Source organism: Rhodamnia argentea, chromosome 5, assembly GCF_020921035.1.
Source record: "Rhodamnia argentea isolate NSW1041297 chromosome 5, ASM2092103v1, whole genome shotgun sequence".
NCBI lineage: Eukaryota > Viridiplantae > Streptophyta > Magnoliopsida > Myrtales > Myrtaceae > Rhodamnia > Rhodamnia argentea.
The window spans coordinates 17,606,985-17,627,259 of NC_063154.1; the positions used below are offsets into that span (position 1 = coordinate 17,606,985).

Genomic DNA, 20,275 nt, shown 5'->3' on the forward strand with positions numbered 1-20,275 from the left:
AACATGCCATGTCAGATAATAAATTTAAATAAAAAGCCACGTATTTCATTTAGCCGGAATTTCTCCGATTTGGCACTTAGTGATTTTTTTTTTCGATTTTAGCAATTAAGTGATCATTTTGAAACTTTTGACACTAAAGTGAGTGTCGTGCACAACTTATGGCACTTGTAATGTACTTCTTCCTGTAATATTGGATCATCAAGTTAATTGTGGGGAAAATTACCAAAACAGTTTTAAACCTATTGCAATTGTCCCAATTCAGTCATAAACCTTGCATTTGTATCAATTCGGTCTATTCGGCCAAATTTGGCCGGTCAGCGCTAATGTGAATGCCAACGCTTACATTGACACTTTTTAATAATATTTAATCAATTTTTTGTGCCAATTTAGTACTTTTTTCTTTTTTTTTAATCTTTCAATTTTTTTCCCTTTCTTCTTCCTCCGGTCATCCACCGGCCTGCGGCGAGCCTTGCTGGCTTTGGATGAGGTTGGGCTCACCCAAATCTGAAGAGGTCGGGCCTCGCCATAGTTGGGTAAGGCGGACCTCGACTAGTAGAGGCGAAGCTTGCCTTAGTGAGAATTGACACTTGCTTGTTGGAACCCATGTCCGAATATCGAGGCTTGCTTGTCGGAACCCATATCGCAATATTGAAGCCTTTGATTTGTCCAAGGTTGCATAAATTTTCAAGAATCATGGCAAATGAAGGAGCTTTCGATCTAAATTTGAAGGGGGAGAGAAAGAAGGCCAAGAAGTGAAGTGTAAATGAAAGTGGGTTTGGCGAGATCGATGGGTGAGAGATCGCAGTAAGAGAAAATGAGAGTGATTTGATGAGGTCGGCGTCACCATAGCTAGGTGAGTGGGCGAGGCTCGACCTTGCCTAGCGACAGCGAGGCTCGCCCTCGTTAGTGGCCAATAGGGTCGAGCTTCGCCAAAGGTCGGCATGGTCGACCTCGTTGGCCCTCGCTTTTGACCGATTGCTTGTAACAACCGGCTAGAGGAGGAAGAAGAAGGGAAAAAATGAAAGAGAAAGAAAAAAAAAATCGAAAAAATTTAAAAAAATTATCTACGTCAGCATCGACCGACATTCATGTTAGTGCCGACATATCAAAGTTGGCCGGATAGACTGAATTGGCATACATGTAAAGGATTTAGAACTAAATTAACAAAAAAATGTTTAGGATTTAATTGATACAATTGCAATACACTTGAAACATAGTATTGGATCATCTAGTTAATCGTGCATTGGGCCTTCATTTGCTCTAATTTGTTGAGGTGGGACATGGATCTTTGTAAGTGATTTGTATCTTCTCTTGGTTGAATTTGTGCATAGATATTGACTATGTCACGAAAAATAAGTGATTTGGACAACTTATGGGCTGCGTATGGTAACGTTTCCGTTTCCGAAACAACTTTTGGAACATGAACACTTTTTTCTATTTACGTTCACGGCAACGATTTTTTAGACTAGAAACGCTTTGGTAATCGCAAAAAAATTATGTTCCCATAATAAAAAAAAGAATAGAAACGCATTTGGTAACTGTATAAAGTTTCTCTTCCTTGAGTAAAAAAAAAAAAAAAAAAAAAAAAGAAACGTGTTTAATAACTGAAAAAAAAATTGTCCCTAATTTTTTCATTTAATTAAGGGGACTATATATATTAAAATTAAGATGTCTTTATCTTTTTAACTTACTAAATCAAATTCAATCTGATTTGTTCAATTTACTAAATCAAATTAGATCAATATATATATATATATATATATATATAAGTAATTTATGCATGATTTATCAAATTACGGTATGGACAAGATCAACTATAAAATAAAAAAAAAACTAAAAGATAAGCCAAATTGAAATTGGACAACAAGAACATCAAATATGTTTTATATATGAAAAATTATAATTATGAGTCACACATATATGTTCCCAAGTACTTAAAAATATGATTACCTTTAAACGGGGACTCCTAGAAAAATATTAATTGCACTTTGAGTGAAATTGGGGACTAAAATGAAAAATATTTGTGCATTTAGATTCTTTTAGTCCAATTGTACAATTTTTCCAAACATGAGGACTGAAATGAGATGTAGGGTATCAACGTCTCATGTCGTGACTCTAAAAGTAAAAAATTTTGGCTAAAATGATTTAAAATGAAATTTTTTAGTCAATTTATGATTATGTTCAATGAAGAGGCATGTAGTCCCAAACTGAAGTTTTAAAACTGTAAGACGTCAAAATGAAAATGGAATTAAAATAAAAAATGGACTATTTTTGCGCATTTTTCTAACCACGAATACTATTTTTCCTGATTTTTGACTATTTTTATAATTAAAATAAACTCCAAAAAATGTCAAAAATTACAAAAGCATTTTTTTTTTTGGTGCAAAATTGGTTCCTAAGGCTAGGCCAAAGCTTCCAAGGTTGATTTTGTAATTTTATGAATAATTTTAGTATTTTTAATTAATTTTCTAAAATAAAATGATAAAAAATCATATGTCAACATCGAGCAAGAACAAAAGAGAAGAGTGTGTTAAAAAAAATTGTTCCCGATTTTTTTTAAAATATTCCAAATGTGTTTCTAAAAAGTGTTCTAGGAACATAGAAGCAAGTTTTTTTTTTAATGCTCTAAAAGTGTTTTTGTTTCTCAAAAGGGTTCCTGGAATATTTTGGGAATACTTTTTTACTATACGCGTTTACGGAGTAGTACCTTCAACAGCCGTTAGAATAAGCTTATGGGCCTCATCTTGCGTTCTAATCTTTCCCAAGTACTAATAGCATCTAAATGGATATAATTATAGGAAATTAGATTATTTGGAAGATCCCAAAGTCACAAGGTCAAATATGATTTTTCGCAAAATAAACGGAACCATTATTTCCTTGATTTTCACTTTGCTGACAGTGGAGGAGGCTTGCACGAAGTGTTTGCCCAACAGATTGTGCGATTGCCTCTCCCACTCATAACAATTGATTAGCTAAGTTTCTACCCAAAAACCTCTAAACAGACCGATACAATTAAGGGTGATCTGCTCGAGGATGAATTAGTCACTAGCCCTATGAGCTCACGTTCTTGAAGATTGAAATCGAGAATCGAATAGATCGGCCGGTTATTTAAAGTGAAATGGCAAGTCTATGTATAATCACCCAGGTCTTCCAGTGAAATGGCCACCATTAATTGTTGACAGACGCCCACCGCATATATCTGTTAATGATGAGTCTTTACAGACTTTGGACATAAGAGCTTTTACTTTGTTTAACCTGTTGTGGAGATATGAAATTCATCCTAAAGGAACGGATCTGCCTTTATTCTCCGTGAACCAATCACTTGTTGTTCATGTCTTTTCAGCGAATGCATTGAAGATTCGCCGTTTCACACGCCGCACTAGCAAGAACTGAGAATCTGATGAAGCGCGACCTTTTCTTTATTATTCTTCCTCCCCCAGTCATGGAGTTCATGCATGTATTCGTACACCCAACAATGAGGGAGACGGCGATCTACTTGTCCGATTTTTCTAATTGGAAACCCTTGTATTTAAGCAAAATATCTATTGAAGTCCATTGAGTATGAAATTTGGCCAAATCCAACTGGCCTGGCTGTCGTCGTAAGAAGCCGAAGAGTAAGGACGTGGACACAATGGATGATTTTTTCTTTTTTAATCGTCCGACCAATTCACTATCCACGATGGGTGTTTACTCAAGAAATATTTGATTCACGAGACACTACGGGGTATTTTGACAGCCACGTCAGTTGGATTTGGCCGAAATTTATGTCGGAAGAATTTTATTAGAAAAACTGGAAAGAATAAGAACAGTAAAGACCACCCACCTGTGTGGCGCCGCTGGTTCTCGCACTCTTCCTCTCGCAAAAGATCGAGTGTTCGAATCCCAGGGGCATCGCAAGGGGACTTATCCGGTGGCACGTGTGTGGTGGCTAGCACGTGTTGCCCCCAGGGTTTACTCCCCGGCTGCCGGCCGTGCGAGGGTTCCCTGGGTCATAAAATAAAAATAATAATAAGAACAGTAAAGAGAGAGAGGGAGGCAGCCTTAATAAAGTATATACGTCCGAAGCTTTTTGACCAAATATTTAAACGGGTGTAATGAGCCAAAGTCCAATAAACTGATGCTATTGAATCCACCTGCATAGATTTATCGGGGTGGGGGGAGACGACTTATTTACACGAAGGCCAACAATTTCTGTTCCTGGATTCATTTTCTTAGGTGTTTATTCCTACATGCCCCACCTCGACTCCGTATATCTTGTTCTTCAAGCTCTGCGAGACCAGTACCTCGAAATTAGCTTTGACAGCACCTGCCAACTCGTGGACGTGACATCTCCGCGCCGTGCAAAACACTTCCTTAACTCCTCCGATAGATGTCCAGCCGGTCCACAGTGAGGGTCACGATGAGCCATTATGAATAGCCTGAGCTTCTTCATCTTCTTGAACGAGTCTGCATTCAAGATCAAGTCTTCTACATCAATCTTGTCTAGTTTAATTCCTTCAATCGCATCTGTTCCCTGTTTGAGTGAAAATAAAAATCAATTATGCCTGTCAAAGAAACAAGAAGCCTAATTTTAAGAATAATGTTTGAATTTGTATTAAAACCGTGCTAGTCTATAACAACAGCAGTTTCTAAATGAAGATATATTCATCTTACGAGGAAAGGAGAGACAAGAGGACTTATATTAGGTTATAAACCGTCCGTACGACAATAAACACTGTCATTTTAAAGAGAAAATTGACAAAGCACGCAATAAAGATCCCAAACCCTAGTTTCTTGCTCAAAACCCTAATCGCCAAAAACAAAAAATTCGCATATGTTTCTCTCCTAGTCATGCAATATAAAGTTCTTTAGATTCCATGTAATTGCGAAGTCCACAAAAGGAAGATATACGTATATGATGTTCAAATTAACTTTTATTTTTTGGGATAAGCTTGAACTTTTACCGAGTTTTGCCTAACCACTTGTAGAGCATCCTCATGACGCCATATTCTGCTTCGTTTGCTAGGATTTTCAGGGCACTCTTGGATCACAATTTGTCTACCCATTTCTTGAAGCAAATCATGCATCCATATCTTATTATTTTCATCGATGTATATGAGCGACTTTTGGATTAGAACCTCTATACCACTATTGGCATGGATACCGCAAAAGGTTAGGGACTTGATGATCTCTTCTTTGTCATATCTATTAAGAAAACATGCGATGTCGAGAAAGATCGTCCTCTCATTGGCCTCTAAGCCATCGATAGCGATCCTGAGTATATCATGAACCTTTCCTTGAGGGATTTCTTTCAGTCGATCGAAAGTTCCTTGCCATTCTTTGATGCTTTTACTGCTCAAGAAAGAACCCATCACAGTGAGAACCAAAGGAAGCCCTTTGAAAATATTGGTGAAACAATTTGAGAGCATCTTATAATCACTTTTGGGATATCTTTCTTGGAATGCATTTCAACTGAAAAGCTCGAGAGCTTGATCATCCTTTAGCGCTTTTACCTTATAGATTTCCCCGTGAAGACCGATTAAGGTTTCTTCGTGTTGAGGGATCAAAATGATTCTACTTCCCAAGCCAAAGTTTATTGCCCCGATCAGGTGGCTCAGTGGCACCAACAACCCTTCAACATCATCAAATACCAGCAAAACCCTCTTGTTACGAAGCTTACTTCTCATGAAGTTCATTACTTCATGAATATCATCACCAAACTCCAAAACTCCATCACCGAGAATGTCACCAAAAAGGGTCTTCTGCATTTTGGAGAGGCCATCTTGGCTCGATATGTCCTTAACATTTGCGAGAAAGCAACTCCGATCAAATTGATCTGCAATGCGGTCATACAAAGCTCTTGCAAGTGCCGTCTTACCTATTCCGCTAGCTCCCGAAATTCCCACAATTCGGACCTCCTCAACCTCTAATTGGAGTAAGGAGTACAAGGCTTGTACTCGAGAATCTAACCCAACCGGATGGAAAGCAAGCAGATCCGTGCCTGAGCAGCTAAGTCTTCTTGAGATTTTCTCCACAATGGATTGGATGAATTCGGCTTCAAGTCTGCAAATTGTCAACAACTAAAGGTGTGACTCGTTATTCGCACTAGTAAAAGATGAAGAAAAGATCACTCAGATGACATCTAAATTTAATAATCAATATAATAGAATTTAATGGAATGTAAGAGGTTGACATGTGCTTCTAATAGTGGCCCATCTCCCCCTCTTTCATGTTGGATTTTCCTTAACTTTTCTCCTTCTTATCGTTTTTTAAAATAAAAGGGAAAAACTCTTTCTTCTACTCTCAGTTAATTGGAATGACACATATCTTTATCTGCCCCTTTTCAAAATATTACTATACTTTTTCCAAAAATTCATGTCCAATATGAGGATAAAATATTCAAACATGTCTCCCTCCACTTTTAACGTAAAACATTTCAATACTTCCGACAAAAAAGAATCCCAATATGACATGTCGACAATAAAATATGCTATTAGAACTACTGAACAAAATATCCATGAAAATTAATGACTTTTAATAAAGACCCACGTAGTTGATGAAGAGTTTTAGTCTAATAACATGCTAATGTTAATTGAAATTTGACTCAAGATTTTATCTAGTCAAAATTAAACACCAAAAAATTACTTCGTGTGGTGAGAATTAGTATAGCCACCATGGAGAAGAATATTTATGACTATTGCATCCACTATGGAAAAGAATATGCGATGATTGGAGAGTCAGAGCCATACACCCATGCGAGCTTCATCTTATGCTTATATAAATTTCTAAATAAGTCAACATATAAAATGTTCGCCGATGCAACAATCAAGTATACTTCAAGAGTGATTTCCGTTAATCTATATCATAAGCCTTTTCTCCATGCATAGCATGGTTCTGTTAGGCTAGTATTCTGGTATTATAATCAGCGGAATAATCTAAAACATCACCCGCAATTGACTTAATTATGAACAGTTTCATGAAATACGTTTTAGGTTCTATTGATAATTGTCTACTTTAGTTTCGGAATAGGACTGACATTTTGCAAATTTAAATCGTCACAACACATAAACATATTGATATTCAAGGGATTAGCACATTTCGAGGAATTCTGCATGTGGATCATTGAAGTTTCAAGATATCTCATGCTCATTGGCTTCTTTTCTTGAATTTGAATTCTCCCCTTTCTTTTGGATCAATAATGTCTTTGGATTCGAATTGGGGCGCCTTTGCATATTTCAGCCCTGGATTGACTTGTTAGGGTTTGGGATATTTCAATTGCGGACGTTGCCCTAAAAAAAAATGCTATATTTGAGGTCAACATTCTAAAGATTGCAAATTTTCGTTATGCATATATGTACATAATGTTACATATACATAATAAACAAGAGAAAATCGTCTGGCAAATCATGTAACGATTGAAAAGAAGAGGGATAGAAACAGGCTGAAGAAAAACATTCTCTATGCTCACCATAAGAGAGTTTCTACAATAGAAAGTTTAATTGCCAAAAAAGGAAATAATATAGAAATTTGAGAGAGAGAGAGAGAGAGAGAGAGAGAAGCTGGAGGCTGAACTTTCTTCTAAACCCTAGGTAGGTACCATAGTCCACAAAATACAAAGATTGATAACTTATTTTTTCCCCTTTGGTGCCCTCGGAGGAGAGATCATTCCGTAGTGGAGAGTTTTAGCGGTGAAGGGAAGGGTTGCATCACAGCTAGGGTTTACCCAAGAATGGCATGGAAGATGCCGGACTTGCCCATTTTCGTTCTCTTTGATATGTACGAAAAGAAAGCATGGGACTTCTGATAAAAATAAAAATAAAAACTATAGGAAAAGAAGCTCATATGCTTTGGAATTCACCCCCTTGTATGTTTTCAACAACAAAACTCAGTGAGGGAAATGATGCATGAAGGCAATGGGCGACGGCGAAAATCATTGTTCTCTAGGGAATTCTATAAGCTTGAGGGAAGAAGTGAGGAGAATGAACTTGTTTGTTCGTTCAGTTATCAAAAAACAATATGGAACGAGGGTTACAACTGGCAAGCTTGGGATATCCATCAATTCGTTTTCTCTCCTTTAACGCTTAACAGATGGTTATCTATCATTTTATTTAGAGACTTCTAATTTCCTTATCTAGTAAAAGGATTCCGAACATTTACACATACTCCTGCTGCCCCTAGACCAAGGATGGAATCTTAAGAGTAAGTTTTGTCATTTCAAGGACAAATTAAGTAACTTCCCTTAGGAATACTCTCAAGAAAACCCGTAAGAGAGAAAGTACCTGTTTCCAAGAGACCAACCGGTGAGATTGCCAGCTTTTCGAAGAGCGTCTCTCCACTTCCGGACCTTGTGCCTGAAACCCTTTTCGCTTTGCCCAATCTGCTTGAATGGTCCGGACTGCTCACGCATCTCTCTGGGGTCGACGCCCACAAAAATGAGGAACACCAGCTGGCCTTTCTTTTCCTTGCACTCAAGGATCTTGTCCAGCTCGTCCAGGCACCACGGTGAGGAGGCAAAGGTCCGAGAGATCACCACAACGGCACTCCTCGACCGCTCAATCGCTTCGTTGATTGCTGGCGCGATCTCTAGCCCTCTTTCCAGGCTGTGGTCTATGAAGACCCTTATTTTGTTCCGCTCGAGAGCGTCGTGGAGGTGGCTCACGAAGTTGCGGGTATCGGCCTGTTTATAACTGATGAACGTGTCGTGAACCCAGCGAGGGATGGAGGCAGGGGGAAAGTAGAGTTGTGGCCTGGCTGTCAGGCTATGCTTGAGAGAAGAGGAGTGGAGTGGAGAGGAAGGGAAAGAGATGGGAGGGGATTGAGATTGGAATTGCGAGGTTCTCTTGTTCAGGAGGCTTGGATACAATGGAGGAGGAGACAAAAGAGGGGAAAGCTTGCGCATGAGCTGGCCAAATTGGTTCATCATCTTACTGGAAGTCGCCATTGAAAGACAATCAAAGCAGAGAAAGAGCTGTACCAAGTTCATTCACAGGGCAAGCTCCCCTGGACCTTATTTATAACTGAAATTCAAATTCTGAGCGAGTTCTCTCTCTCTCTCTCTCTCTCTCTCTCTCTCTGCTTTTGTCCATTTGCTCCAACTTGACGTGTCACGTTGATCACTCTCCATACAAATTGAGATACTTTTCCGTGAGACACGGCCATATGTTTTCTTGGAAAAATGAACCGCACGAGCGTGCAGCTACCGGTAGAATCTCAAGCGAATCAAAGTAGAATCATTTTGTGTCTTCTAGTCCTCAATCTAACTTATTTGGTGTGGCTGACCTAAAATTTTCTCAATCTTAAGTTAATGGGCTACAATTTTTAAACCTAACTCAGACTCTCCTAAGTCCATACCAACTCGATTTATGGTTCTAAGTGTTTAACATGCAAATCAATTTCATTCGAAATTGCCATTAATCCGTTTATAGTAAGTTGACTAGACACCTAAGTAAAATAACGGGAGGATTATCTTATGCCTGTGAACCAGAGACGGGAAATTGATTACGCTAAATTTCTTTAAAGCCTTTTCAGTACCATTGAAAAAATATTTTGCTGGCAATCTGGATTCATTTTAGGACCTAATTCCTAACATGTGAAAAATGTACATGCGGGTGCATAATCATAAAATAAACACCCAATAATCAATGCTACGAATTGGTATTGATCTCACTTGTAAACTAAGAGTATCCTGAAAATCTAATTGGACAACAAAGGTTATGGGATATCTTTACCATCACAGAACGAGTGGAAAATGATATTCAAAACCAAAGGGAGTATCTATAAGTAGCTAATTACGTCATCCGTTCTTTGTAATGTTTTGAGTACTTTCATAATGCTTATGAATGAAGTTCTTCGCCATTTTATTTGTCACTTTGACGTTGTCTACTTTGACAATATTCTCTAACAAGTGTCCAATTTCTAAAATCGATCCTATCAACAATGCAAGAAAGTAATGAAAATTCGCACAATACAAGAATTTACGTGGTTCGGCAGGGGAGATGTTCCGCCTATCTACGTCCATAGGGAGATGAGATCTGTTTCATTAATAACGTAGAAAAGTGTACAACCGCTCTTTCTCACACCCTCCCTCTCTTTTTTGGAGACCTATTTTGCCCTAAACATATATAGCGAAACCCTACATGGTACAAATTACAAAATTGCCCACATAGCCTAAAATATTTAACTTTCCCATATAAATCATTCTCCGATCGAACATAAAACACCTCTGGCAGCCCGGGGGCGCTGCCCCTGTGACCCCTGCCGAGGCGGTTCCCCCAGACCCCCGCCCGCTCACCGGGCAGCGGGACCCTCGCGCTGTCTAATCATCAAGGGGCCTTTCGGAACCGCCTCATAATCTCTTGGATAACATAATACAAAACATCAACCTCAACAATCTCCACTTTGGCTTGGATTACGTAAAGCCACCTATGAAAGAATATGAAATATAGATGTCTTCATCCCCGTACCACCATAAGAGGTACACTCCCGCACTCATTGAGTGCGTCCCTCACCTTCAACAGTGAGTTATATTAATTGAGCCCAAATAGGACCCAAACTTCTCAATAGTGATCGGCCTAGTAAAACAATCTGAAGGATTGTTATTCGTGTGAATGTTCCTCAAGTGAATGCTGCCATCCGACACAAGCTCCCTAATTTTGTGAAACCTCACATCTATATGTTTTGTTCTTGCATGAAACACTTGATTCCTGGCAAGATGTATGGCACTCTGATTGTCACAATGTAACACCGCACCCGCTTGCTCTAAACCCAACTCACGAACCAACCCAATCAACCAAAGCCCTTCCTTAGCAGCTTCTATAATTGCCATGTACTCTGCCTCTATAGTAGACAATGCAATTGTGGATCGGAGCATCGCCCTCCATGAGATAGGTCCACCAGCTAATGTAAAGACATATCCCGTAGTAGACCTCCTCCTGTCTAGGTCACCAGCAAAGTCTGAATTAACATATCCCGTTAGCTCCTTCGAATCTCTGTCGCGATCGAACATAATACCCAAGTCTGCAGTTCCGCTCGGATATCTAAAGATCCACTTGACCGCATTCCAATGCTCCTTCCCTGGATTACTCATGTATCTGCTAACAACACCGACTGCATGAGATAAATTTGGCATGCTACACACCATAGCATACATGAGACTCCCAACTGCGCTAGCATAGGGAACTTGAGACAGCTCTTCAATCTCCATGTTTTTTGGGGCATTGCTGTTCGGATAACCTGAAGTGGCTAGCTAATGGTGTCCTCACTGGTTTAGCCTTATTCATGTTGAAATGCTCAAGCACCTTTTCAACATACCTCTTTTGAGATACCCAGAGTTTACCCGCACTTCTATCTCTATGAATTTCCATACCAAGGATCATCTTAGCAGCACCAAGATCCTTCATCTCAAACTTATTATTCAACAAGGACTTTAAAGAAACAATATCATACATATCCTTAGCAGCAATGAGCATGTCATCAACATAAAGCATCAAAAGAATAATCGAATTATCATTTGACACTTTAAAATAAACGAAGCAATCATACTCACTTCTTGAATAGCCAATTTTTACCATAAAAGAGTCAAAACGCTTGTACCATTGTCTCGGAGATTGCTTAAGGCCATAAAGTGACTTCTTAAGCGGACAAACGCGATCTTCCTTTCCTGGCACTTTGAACCCATCAGGTTGCTCCATGAAAATTTGTTCCTCCAAGTCTCCATGAAAAAACGCCGTCTTCACATCCAGTTACTCCAGCTCAAAATCAAACATGGCTACCAAGGCAAATAGAACCCGAATGGAAGTGTGCTTTACTTTTGGAGAGAATATTTCATTATAATCCACCCCTTCCTTCTGTGCATATCCTTTAGCTACAAGTCTAGCCTTGTAACTTAGCTGCTCATTCTCGGACATTGCCTCTTTCTTGCGAAAGATCCATTTACACCCAATGATCTTTCGCCCTTTAGGTTTCTCCACAATCTTCCAAGTCCTATTTTTCTATAAGGATTCCATTTCTTCCATCATAGCTGACATCCATTTATCACTATCCGCATCGGATATCGCATCCCGATAGGAAGATGGATCACCTGTACCTCTTGTGAGGGCATAAGCAACCATATCCTCAAACCCGTATCTCACGGGTGCTTTGTGAGTACGTTTTCCTCTACATTCTGCGATGGTGTAGGTATCTTCTATTGTCTCCAGTGATTACGGTGAGTTCTTGAATGATTCCCTTTCTCCCGCTATTTCTAGTTCACCTAACTCCACCTGCACAACAGATTCTTCTTCACTTCTGCCATCTACATGTGAACTGTTACTTGCCTTCACCATGTCAAATTCATTAAAGACAACGTCTCTACTAACCACGGTCTTCCATGCATTTGGATCCCATAGCTTGAATCCTTTCACACCTTTCTCATAGCCAAGAAAGATGCATCGCTTAGACTTTGAGTCTAACTTGGAACGATGTCCATTTTGTACATGAACATAGGTTGGACAACCAAATACTCTCAAACCGGAATAGTCAATCGGATTACCTGTCCATACCTCCTCAAGAACTCTGCATTCAATGGTTGTAGATAGAGACCTATTAATGAGATAGCATGCCATATTAACCGCTTCTGCCTAGAAACTTTTACTCAGCCCTACATTCAGCCTCATACTCCAAGCCCTTTCCAAAAGTGTCATGTTCATCCTCGCCTACACCGTTTCTTTGTGGTGTATCTGATGTTGTGAAGTGACCCGTGATCCCTTCAGCTATACATAGTTCTAGGAATGGTATGTACCTGTATTCCCCTCCGTTGTCCATTCTCAAGCACTTTAGTTTCTTTCCTGTCTGCCTTTCTACTCTAGCCTTACACTCTTTGAATTTGGAGAAGACTTCATTTTTTTGCTTCATGAAGTAGACCCGGACTTTCCTTGAGTAATCATCAATGAAGGTCACAAAATATTCGGCTCCACCTTTTGATTTGATCGATGCGGGGCCCCATACATCGCTGTGTACATAATCAAGTACATCCTTGCTCGTATGCTTTGCAGTTCTGAAACTAACCCCGCTCTATTTCCCGAAAACGCAGTATTTGCAGAAGTTTAATTTGCAGCTTTTGACACCTTTAACAGCTTCCTTTTATGAAGCTCCATCATACCCCTTTCACCCATATACCCTAACCGCATATGCCACGGATGAGTGTCATCTGTATCGGACTTTGCGGTTGTAGTCACGGATGCTCCACCTGTTATTGTACTCCCTATGAGCCTATATAAACTTTCAATCAACTCTCCTCCTTTCATGACAACCATAGCTCCCTTGATGACTTTGAGAGCTCCACTTGCTACTGCGTACTTGCAGCCATTCACATCAAGCGCACCCAAAGATATCAAATTTTTCTTTAGATCTGGAACGTGCCTTACATCCACCAAAGTTCTTACTATACCATCAAACATTCTGATTTTAATAGTCCCTATTCCAATGGTTTTGCAAACCGCATCATTCCCCATTAGAACAGATCTGCCACTATATAACCGATATGAATCAAACCAATCCCTATTCGAGCACATGTGATAAGAGCATCCAGAGTCTAAAATCCATGAATTAGATAACTGATTCTTACCCGATGATATAGAGAGAACATCTCCATCATCGCCGCCCGAGCTATCAGCCACACTTGCTTGATCAAAAGTTTTCTCGTGCTTCTTCAAGTCTTCCTTTCTCTTATAACAGTTTCTTTTCAAATGGCCTTCCTTTTTGCAATAATAACAAGAGAATTTTGTTTTACCCCCTCTTGATTTCGATCGACCCTTATTCCCGGATCCCCACTGGATTGTTCTCCCCCATTCCTACTCCTTGACTTTTCCAATGAGACCCTTACCATGTACAGTAGCACCGTTAACCCTCTTTCTCGTATCATTAGATAATAGGGCAGCAGTGACCTCATCCGTCTCAAGCGTCTCTTTTCCATAAAAGAGTGTTGCCACCAGATGATCAAAAGATGCTAGTAGCGACGATAGTAGTAATAAGGCTTTGTCTTCATCTTCCATTGAAACCTCCGGACTTGCAGATTTACTCGGAATCTGATTGAACGTGTTGATGTGTTCTAACAGATCCGAGCCTTCCTCCATTTGTAGAGAGTATAACTATTTTTTCAAAAAAAGTTTGGTCGTTAGGGACTTGGTCATATAGATGCTCTCAAGTTTCGCCCTGCACTGCGAAGGCGACTTGAGATCCACCACATACTACGTAACCTCATCGGATAGGTTCAATCAAATGGCGCTTACCGCCCTTTCCTCCATCTCCGCCCAATCTTCATCACTCGTTTCTGGTTTCTTCCTTTTCCCCAATAGCACTTTCGACAAGCCCTACCGAATCTGAAGATCCATCATTCTTCGTTGCCAAAAAGTGAAGTTGTTCTTTCCATTAAACCTCTCGATGTTGTACTTGACACTCAAATCCTTTCCTTCCATCTTGATAGCTTGCCGAACCTGGCTCTGATACCAATTGTCGAATTTATAAAATCGATCCTATTAACGATGCAAGAAAGTAATGGAAATTCGCACAACACAAGAATTTATGTGGTTCAGCAGGGGAGATGTTTTGTCTACCTACGTCCACGGGGAGATGAGATCTGTTTCACTAATAACGTAGAAAAGTGTACAGCCGCTCTTTCTCACATCCTCTCTCTCTTTTTTGGAGACCTGTTTCGCCCTAAATATATATAGCGAAACCCTACATGGCACAAATTACAAAATTTCCCACATAGCCTAAAATATTTAACTTTCTCATATAAATCCTTCTATGATCGAACATAAAACGCCTCCGGCAGCCCAAAGGGGCTGCCCCCGTGACCCTCGCCTACTCACCGGGGAGTGGGACCCCGTGCTGTCCAATCGTTACGGGGCCTTTCGGAACCGCCTCATAATCTCTTGGATAATAAAATACAAGACATCAACCTCAACAACAAGAGCAAGGAAGAGCATTGTATCACTTCGGACGATCTATAACATCTTGGGAAAACAAAAGCTCTATGTCAAAATGGAAAAATATCAAATCTTCTCTCTAAGCATCATATTCCTTGGCTATGTGCTTTCCAAAGATGTGATTTCTGTAGACCAATCCAAGGTGGAGGCGAACAGACGTGGCCAATTCCAAAATCTACTTAAGATGACAGGAGCTTTGATGGTCTTACATCTTTTTATTGTTAATTTGTTTTTTTTTCTTTCTTTTCGGAATCGACAATTTGTTAGAGGTTAATTTTATCACTTAGAGGGGAGTGAATAGGTAATTACAATGAACTTTAGAAACCAATGTAGAATTTAAACGATTAAACTCAAGGTTCAATTCGGAGTCCGAGTGAGAGCAATATCTAAGATGTTGTCAGAGTTAGTAATGTACACAATTCAACTATCAAATAAAATGATAGTGGTTTGGCTTTCTTCAAGCTTATGTCCACTTCTTTATGCTGGCAGCCAATCGGCTAGATTCCACTAATGAATATCTTAAAAGTTACAACTCAGCGATGATTCTCAAGTGAATAGACTTCTCGTCTATTACTCACACACTTAAATGAAATCCTCTAAGTATTACGGTGTTTGGATCAAGAATATATGAAGGACGTGAAGCACTCTTGAACTTTGAAATTTAATAATCTGGATTCTCATACTCTCTTCATCCTTGAGGTCTTCTTTTACACTCCGTCATGTCCAAACTAGCCGTTGCAAGGTATTATTTTAGTGCGTTGCATATGAAATACGCCCACGGAACTTAAGTTTTGCGACAAGGTCTAAGCTTGTTAATTAGCATTTGAGCTTGTTAAACATATTCAATCATGTGTAACTATTCTTTAACAATAGAATAGGCTTTAGGATAGTCCGCAAATAGTATTTTATTGCCTTAACTCAGATATTAGAGAATATATGATTGTTTTGTCAACTTCAAAATTAATTAAGGGTTTTTCTCAATAGATTTGTGAAGAACTTTAGCATCATTATGGCACCTATTATGGAGTGCATGAAGAAAAGATCTTTCAAATGGTCCAAAGCCTTCTATAATTCATTTGAAGACACAAACAAAAGTTATGCAAGTATCCTATTATTGGCCTTCCAAATTTTGAGAACATATTTGAAGTGGAATGTGATGCAAGTGGAGTTGGCATAGAGGCTATTGTTACTCACATCCAAAAACCTCTACCGTATTACAATGATGAAGTTGACAAGGACATTTGTATTGATATTTTGAGGAGATAGCAAGTATCTTCAAGAAAATCGGGAACATTGATTAAGAAAAGGTGGTGTAATCCTTTATATCTTGATGGTGAACTTTAAGTGTTCTATCCTCAGCTTGTGTAGTAATCTCTTATGTCTTGGTGGTGAGCTTTTCTATCCCAATATTCTTTTTTCACAATAATACCAAACAATTTCGTTTGTCAAACATGTTAAGTAATCACACCCAGTCTCACCAAGCATTACATCCTTAAAAAGCCCAAATTGCCAAAAACAAATAGAGAAGAAAAATGCAAGGCCATTGTGAAGAAAGGATCTGGTATATACTATTGTATAAGATGTACTATTTATTATCACAAGACTAAAGACTTCTTTTTTTTGTCTGGTTCTATCCTATTTTATTCTATTATACAAGTCGCACTATGTACGCTATGTAACGAGTGCGGATTGCGAAAACCCGCTCCCTCCTCACGCATCCCCACTCCACTCCTCACCCTACTTGATAACCCTAAGGGAAATGCCTCCCTGGCACTATCGGGGAAGATACAATCTCAATTGTAGATTCACACGCCATCATCGCGTGTTTTGCATAAAGCACTCAATGATTGGGCTATTGTGTGGTCGAAAAAAACCGGCAATCTTGTTAGATTGTCGGATTAGCGGTTTTCATAACCCTAAATGCTGAAAATTAAAAAATTCAGCACTTGATAAAATTAAGCTTGTTTGCTTAATTATAACTAACAATGATTTGAACAATGCAATTAAGTGAAAAAAATCCCTTAATGGGATAAGTAAGGAATAAATTACTAATATTCTTCTCTTTTTGTCAAGTATAAATTATTGTTGAAGTATATTTTATGGATATTGGAGATTTCCCTATTAGAGGATATTCTTAGGGATATTCTTAAATATTAGGGATATTATTTGATATTTCATAATTTCCTATTTACTTGTTAGAATAGATTATTTCCTTTCATATGTATATTCTTCGGGTATAAACACCCTTCTCTAATAAAGCGTAATAACATGCCAAATGAGTAAAGATGTAGTTTTTACTGATTCCACCACTCTTGAAGATTTTAGAATTATTTTACATGGTATCAGAGCCACCAAGCGAGAAGGAACCAAACTAAGCCTGTAATGAATAGGGACATCCTAGGGCATCATCTGATACTAACGAGCTCTGCTTTAGGCTATTACTATAGATAATAGTAGATGGCGCATGCGGAAGCTTACTGAATTATAAACAATCAACGGTCATACAAAATCACACGAGTGCATGTGAATGTTACGTAGGTACGATGCCTAAAGGGGTATGCCCTTATCGATTTGCTAAAACTGAATAACATGTATCATGTAGCACACATAAGCCACGCATTTCAAAAACAACTATTTTAATATAATAGATATCCATTTGATTACATCTGCCCTTCAATTAAACAAACCCACAAATACACTAGGAGGATTAAAAGTTAAGGTTCTACTCCCAAGTACTAACACCGACGGCATGCACCATCACCATCACCATCCTCGAAGCCGATGGTGCCTAGATGTCTAAAAAGAAGGTAACAATGAAGGATTGAGCCGAAACTCAGCAAGTAAAACATCTAACCAAACGACTAATTATTCAAATGCCATTCATTCAGACGAGGACTAGACAAAATAGCACACACCACAAATGCAAATCAAAAGCACACATGTAAAGGCCACAGTTAGTCAAAATTCCTTTGAAGTCGACATTCGAACTATGAAACTTCACCAATCACTCCTCAAGGCCCACAGCCAAACCTTCTTCTTGGCTCAATCCTTATTTCACGTCCTATCGACAACGAGTCAAGTAGTTCTTATATAAATTCAACTCCTTCGAAATCATATGAGTATACTAATGTGAACAAGATCAAGACGCAAAATAAATTAGACAATTAACCACATTCCATCTTAAGCTCACGGCCATACACCCACTTGTGGGTTCCAAATTCATTTCAATTTGTCATTAATCTAAACGATCAGCTCGTATTCTTGAGTTACCCATGACCCGGAGAAACTATCTCAAGCAACGGATTGTTCGTACCAACTTGTTTTCCTTTCATGTATGAGTTACATCTTCGTGCCATACCCATTTCCGAAATCACTCAAATCACTAAAACAAATAGTCATCGAGCTAGATAATAGTTAGGATAGAAGAGTTACTTGCCTTAAGATTGCGGACGAAAAAAAGGGAACCAGATTCATCGATGGAATGAGCTCAAACTGCTCCCTTCGTTACTTGGTGGATAGCGGTCGAGAAAGGGAAGAGAGAGAGGTGTCGAGAGGCCGAGCTCAAACTTGACGCCTCATAGATGCACCATCGACGAGCCATGAAATCAGTAGCTCGGGTCGGGCGGATGAGGGCACAAGTGATGGAAATGAAGGGGAAGAGGAAGAAGAGAGGGGAGTGATCGGTGGGGAAGAGGGGAGGCATTATCCATGAAGAGGAGAGGAGAAATGGAGAGAGGTTTATATAGGGATGGAGGGCGTGAAAGGCGGTGGAAAGGGTTGTCCATGAGGTTTCACGGTTCGATTGCGAACCAAAATCACTCTGGACCAATCTTATTTCGATTATTACCATCCACTAAGTCACCAATGGTCCGACTAAAATTCTTATGCCTTGGAGAGAACCTTTTTTATTTTATTTTGTTCTAAAGAACATAGGTTGAAAGAGGTAAAGTCAAAGGGCATTACTTGAATGCTACTACGAGTACATGCGAAGAACACCATCGGGCCCGAGTATTCACCGCTATAAATTAAATACCCTAGTCATCATCTTGAATAATCTAAGCTTATAAATTCACTAATCAGCTCATTAATCAAATCTGCTAAAATTAAGGTCGTTATAATTCTCCCTTCCTTAAGAAATTTTCGTCCTTATCCCTTCCTTAGTAAAATCCGTCCTCGAATTTTAGTCCTTAGTTCCGCTTATCACATCTCATAACCTTAACCATTATATGTGGTCATTACTAACCTTAGTAACTTGTAGATCCACTCCGGCACTTAACCATTAACTCATAAGTTCCACTATGAACAACTCAAGTTCATTTCCCCAATTCTCTATTCATGATGCCAAATTCGTATGCCATGCCCGTGGCTCCACTAGTTATGGCCCTTAAATAATTCACACCCAACCACGACACTACTTGGTCGCTAGCTAGCTAAATCATGTGGGTTTCATTTCATCCCTAAGCTACCCTAATCACACAACACGAGCCCTCTCCGATCACACAATGGAGGTACAAATCCGGCTTTCAACAATGTCTACAAGGTTTCTCAAGCACTTCCACATATCAATGGCACCTCGTCCTTTCATTATACTTTCACCACTCATGCTTTCATTCTTTCATTCACAAAAATGCAATGCAATGCTATGCAATTTCGAAAACGCCTTACATTTTGAGAACAAATAATGCAGCTTTCAAAACAAGCAAAACTTAGCCCGATACCTATACCCACCTTTTTCGCTGTATGACTTGGTTCATTCCTGTCCCCATCACCATCTTAAAAGCCTACCAGGAATTCCTTCTTGTCCAAGCTTCTCTGTCCCGGCATTGCTCCCCACCCTCATCGGACCAGATTGTTACAAGCCCACTAGCTTTTGTCTAGTTCGTCCTTAAACCACACATCTATGAAAGGAGTCTCGTTCAACGAGTCGCATACCAAGTCTTACGGTTTGTAGCCGCCGAGCTAACGGTTTATCAAGTTCGACAAAATCAATGGCATGAGAATGCATGGACATTCAAAATTCATGGTTTTAATGCAATAAAAATGTGCAATGCATGAACATCTTCACCTACACTCTACTTGTCATTCATTTTGTGTATCATTAATCCTTACCTTAAACCGATTCCTCTAAAACCATAGGTGACCATTGTTACCAGAGATCAAGAACTTAGAATCAATCTATATAACTCTCTTTTTTTTTTTTGGTAAGGATCTATATAACTCTCTTTTGTTTGTCTTTTATACAAAAATCAATATCACACAATCGGACCGGCACACGTCCAAACCCAAGAACTAACGCTTAAAACACAATCACAAGTTCAAGCATAAACTTT

The 20,275-nt window shown here is 39.2% G+C and overlaps 1 protein-coding gene across 1 annotated transcript; it reads right to left on the minus strand.

Moving 5' to 3' along the window:
- Positions 1-5,447: 5,447 nt before the first annotated feature.
- LOC115757424 (disease resistance protein RPV1-like) lies at positions 5,448-8,920 on the minus strand. Its single transcript, XM_030697629.1, has 2 exons — positions 8,259-8,920; positions 5,448-6,042 (listed from the first exon to the last, which is right to left on the minus strand). Exons 1-2 carry the CDS (start codon positions 8,918-8,920, stop codon positions 5,448-5,450), a joined length of 1,257 nt encoding a protein of 418 aa, XP_030553489.1.
- Between the last annotated feature and the right edge of the window lie 11,355 nt (positions 8,921-20,275).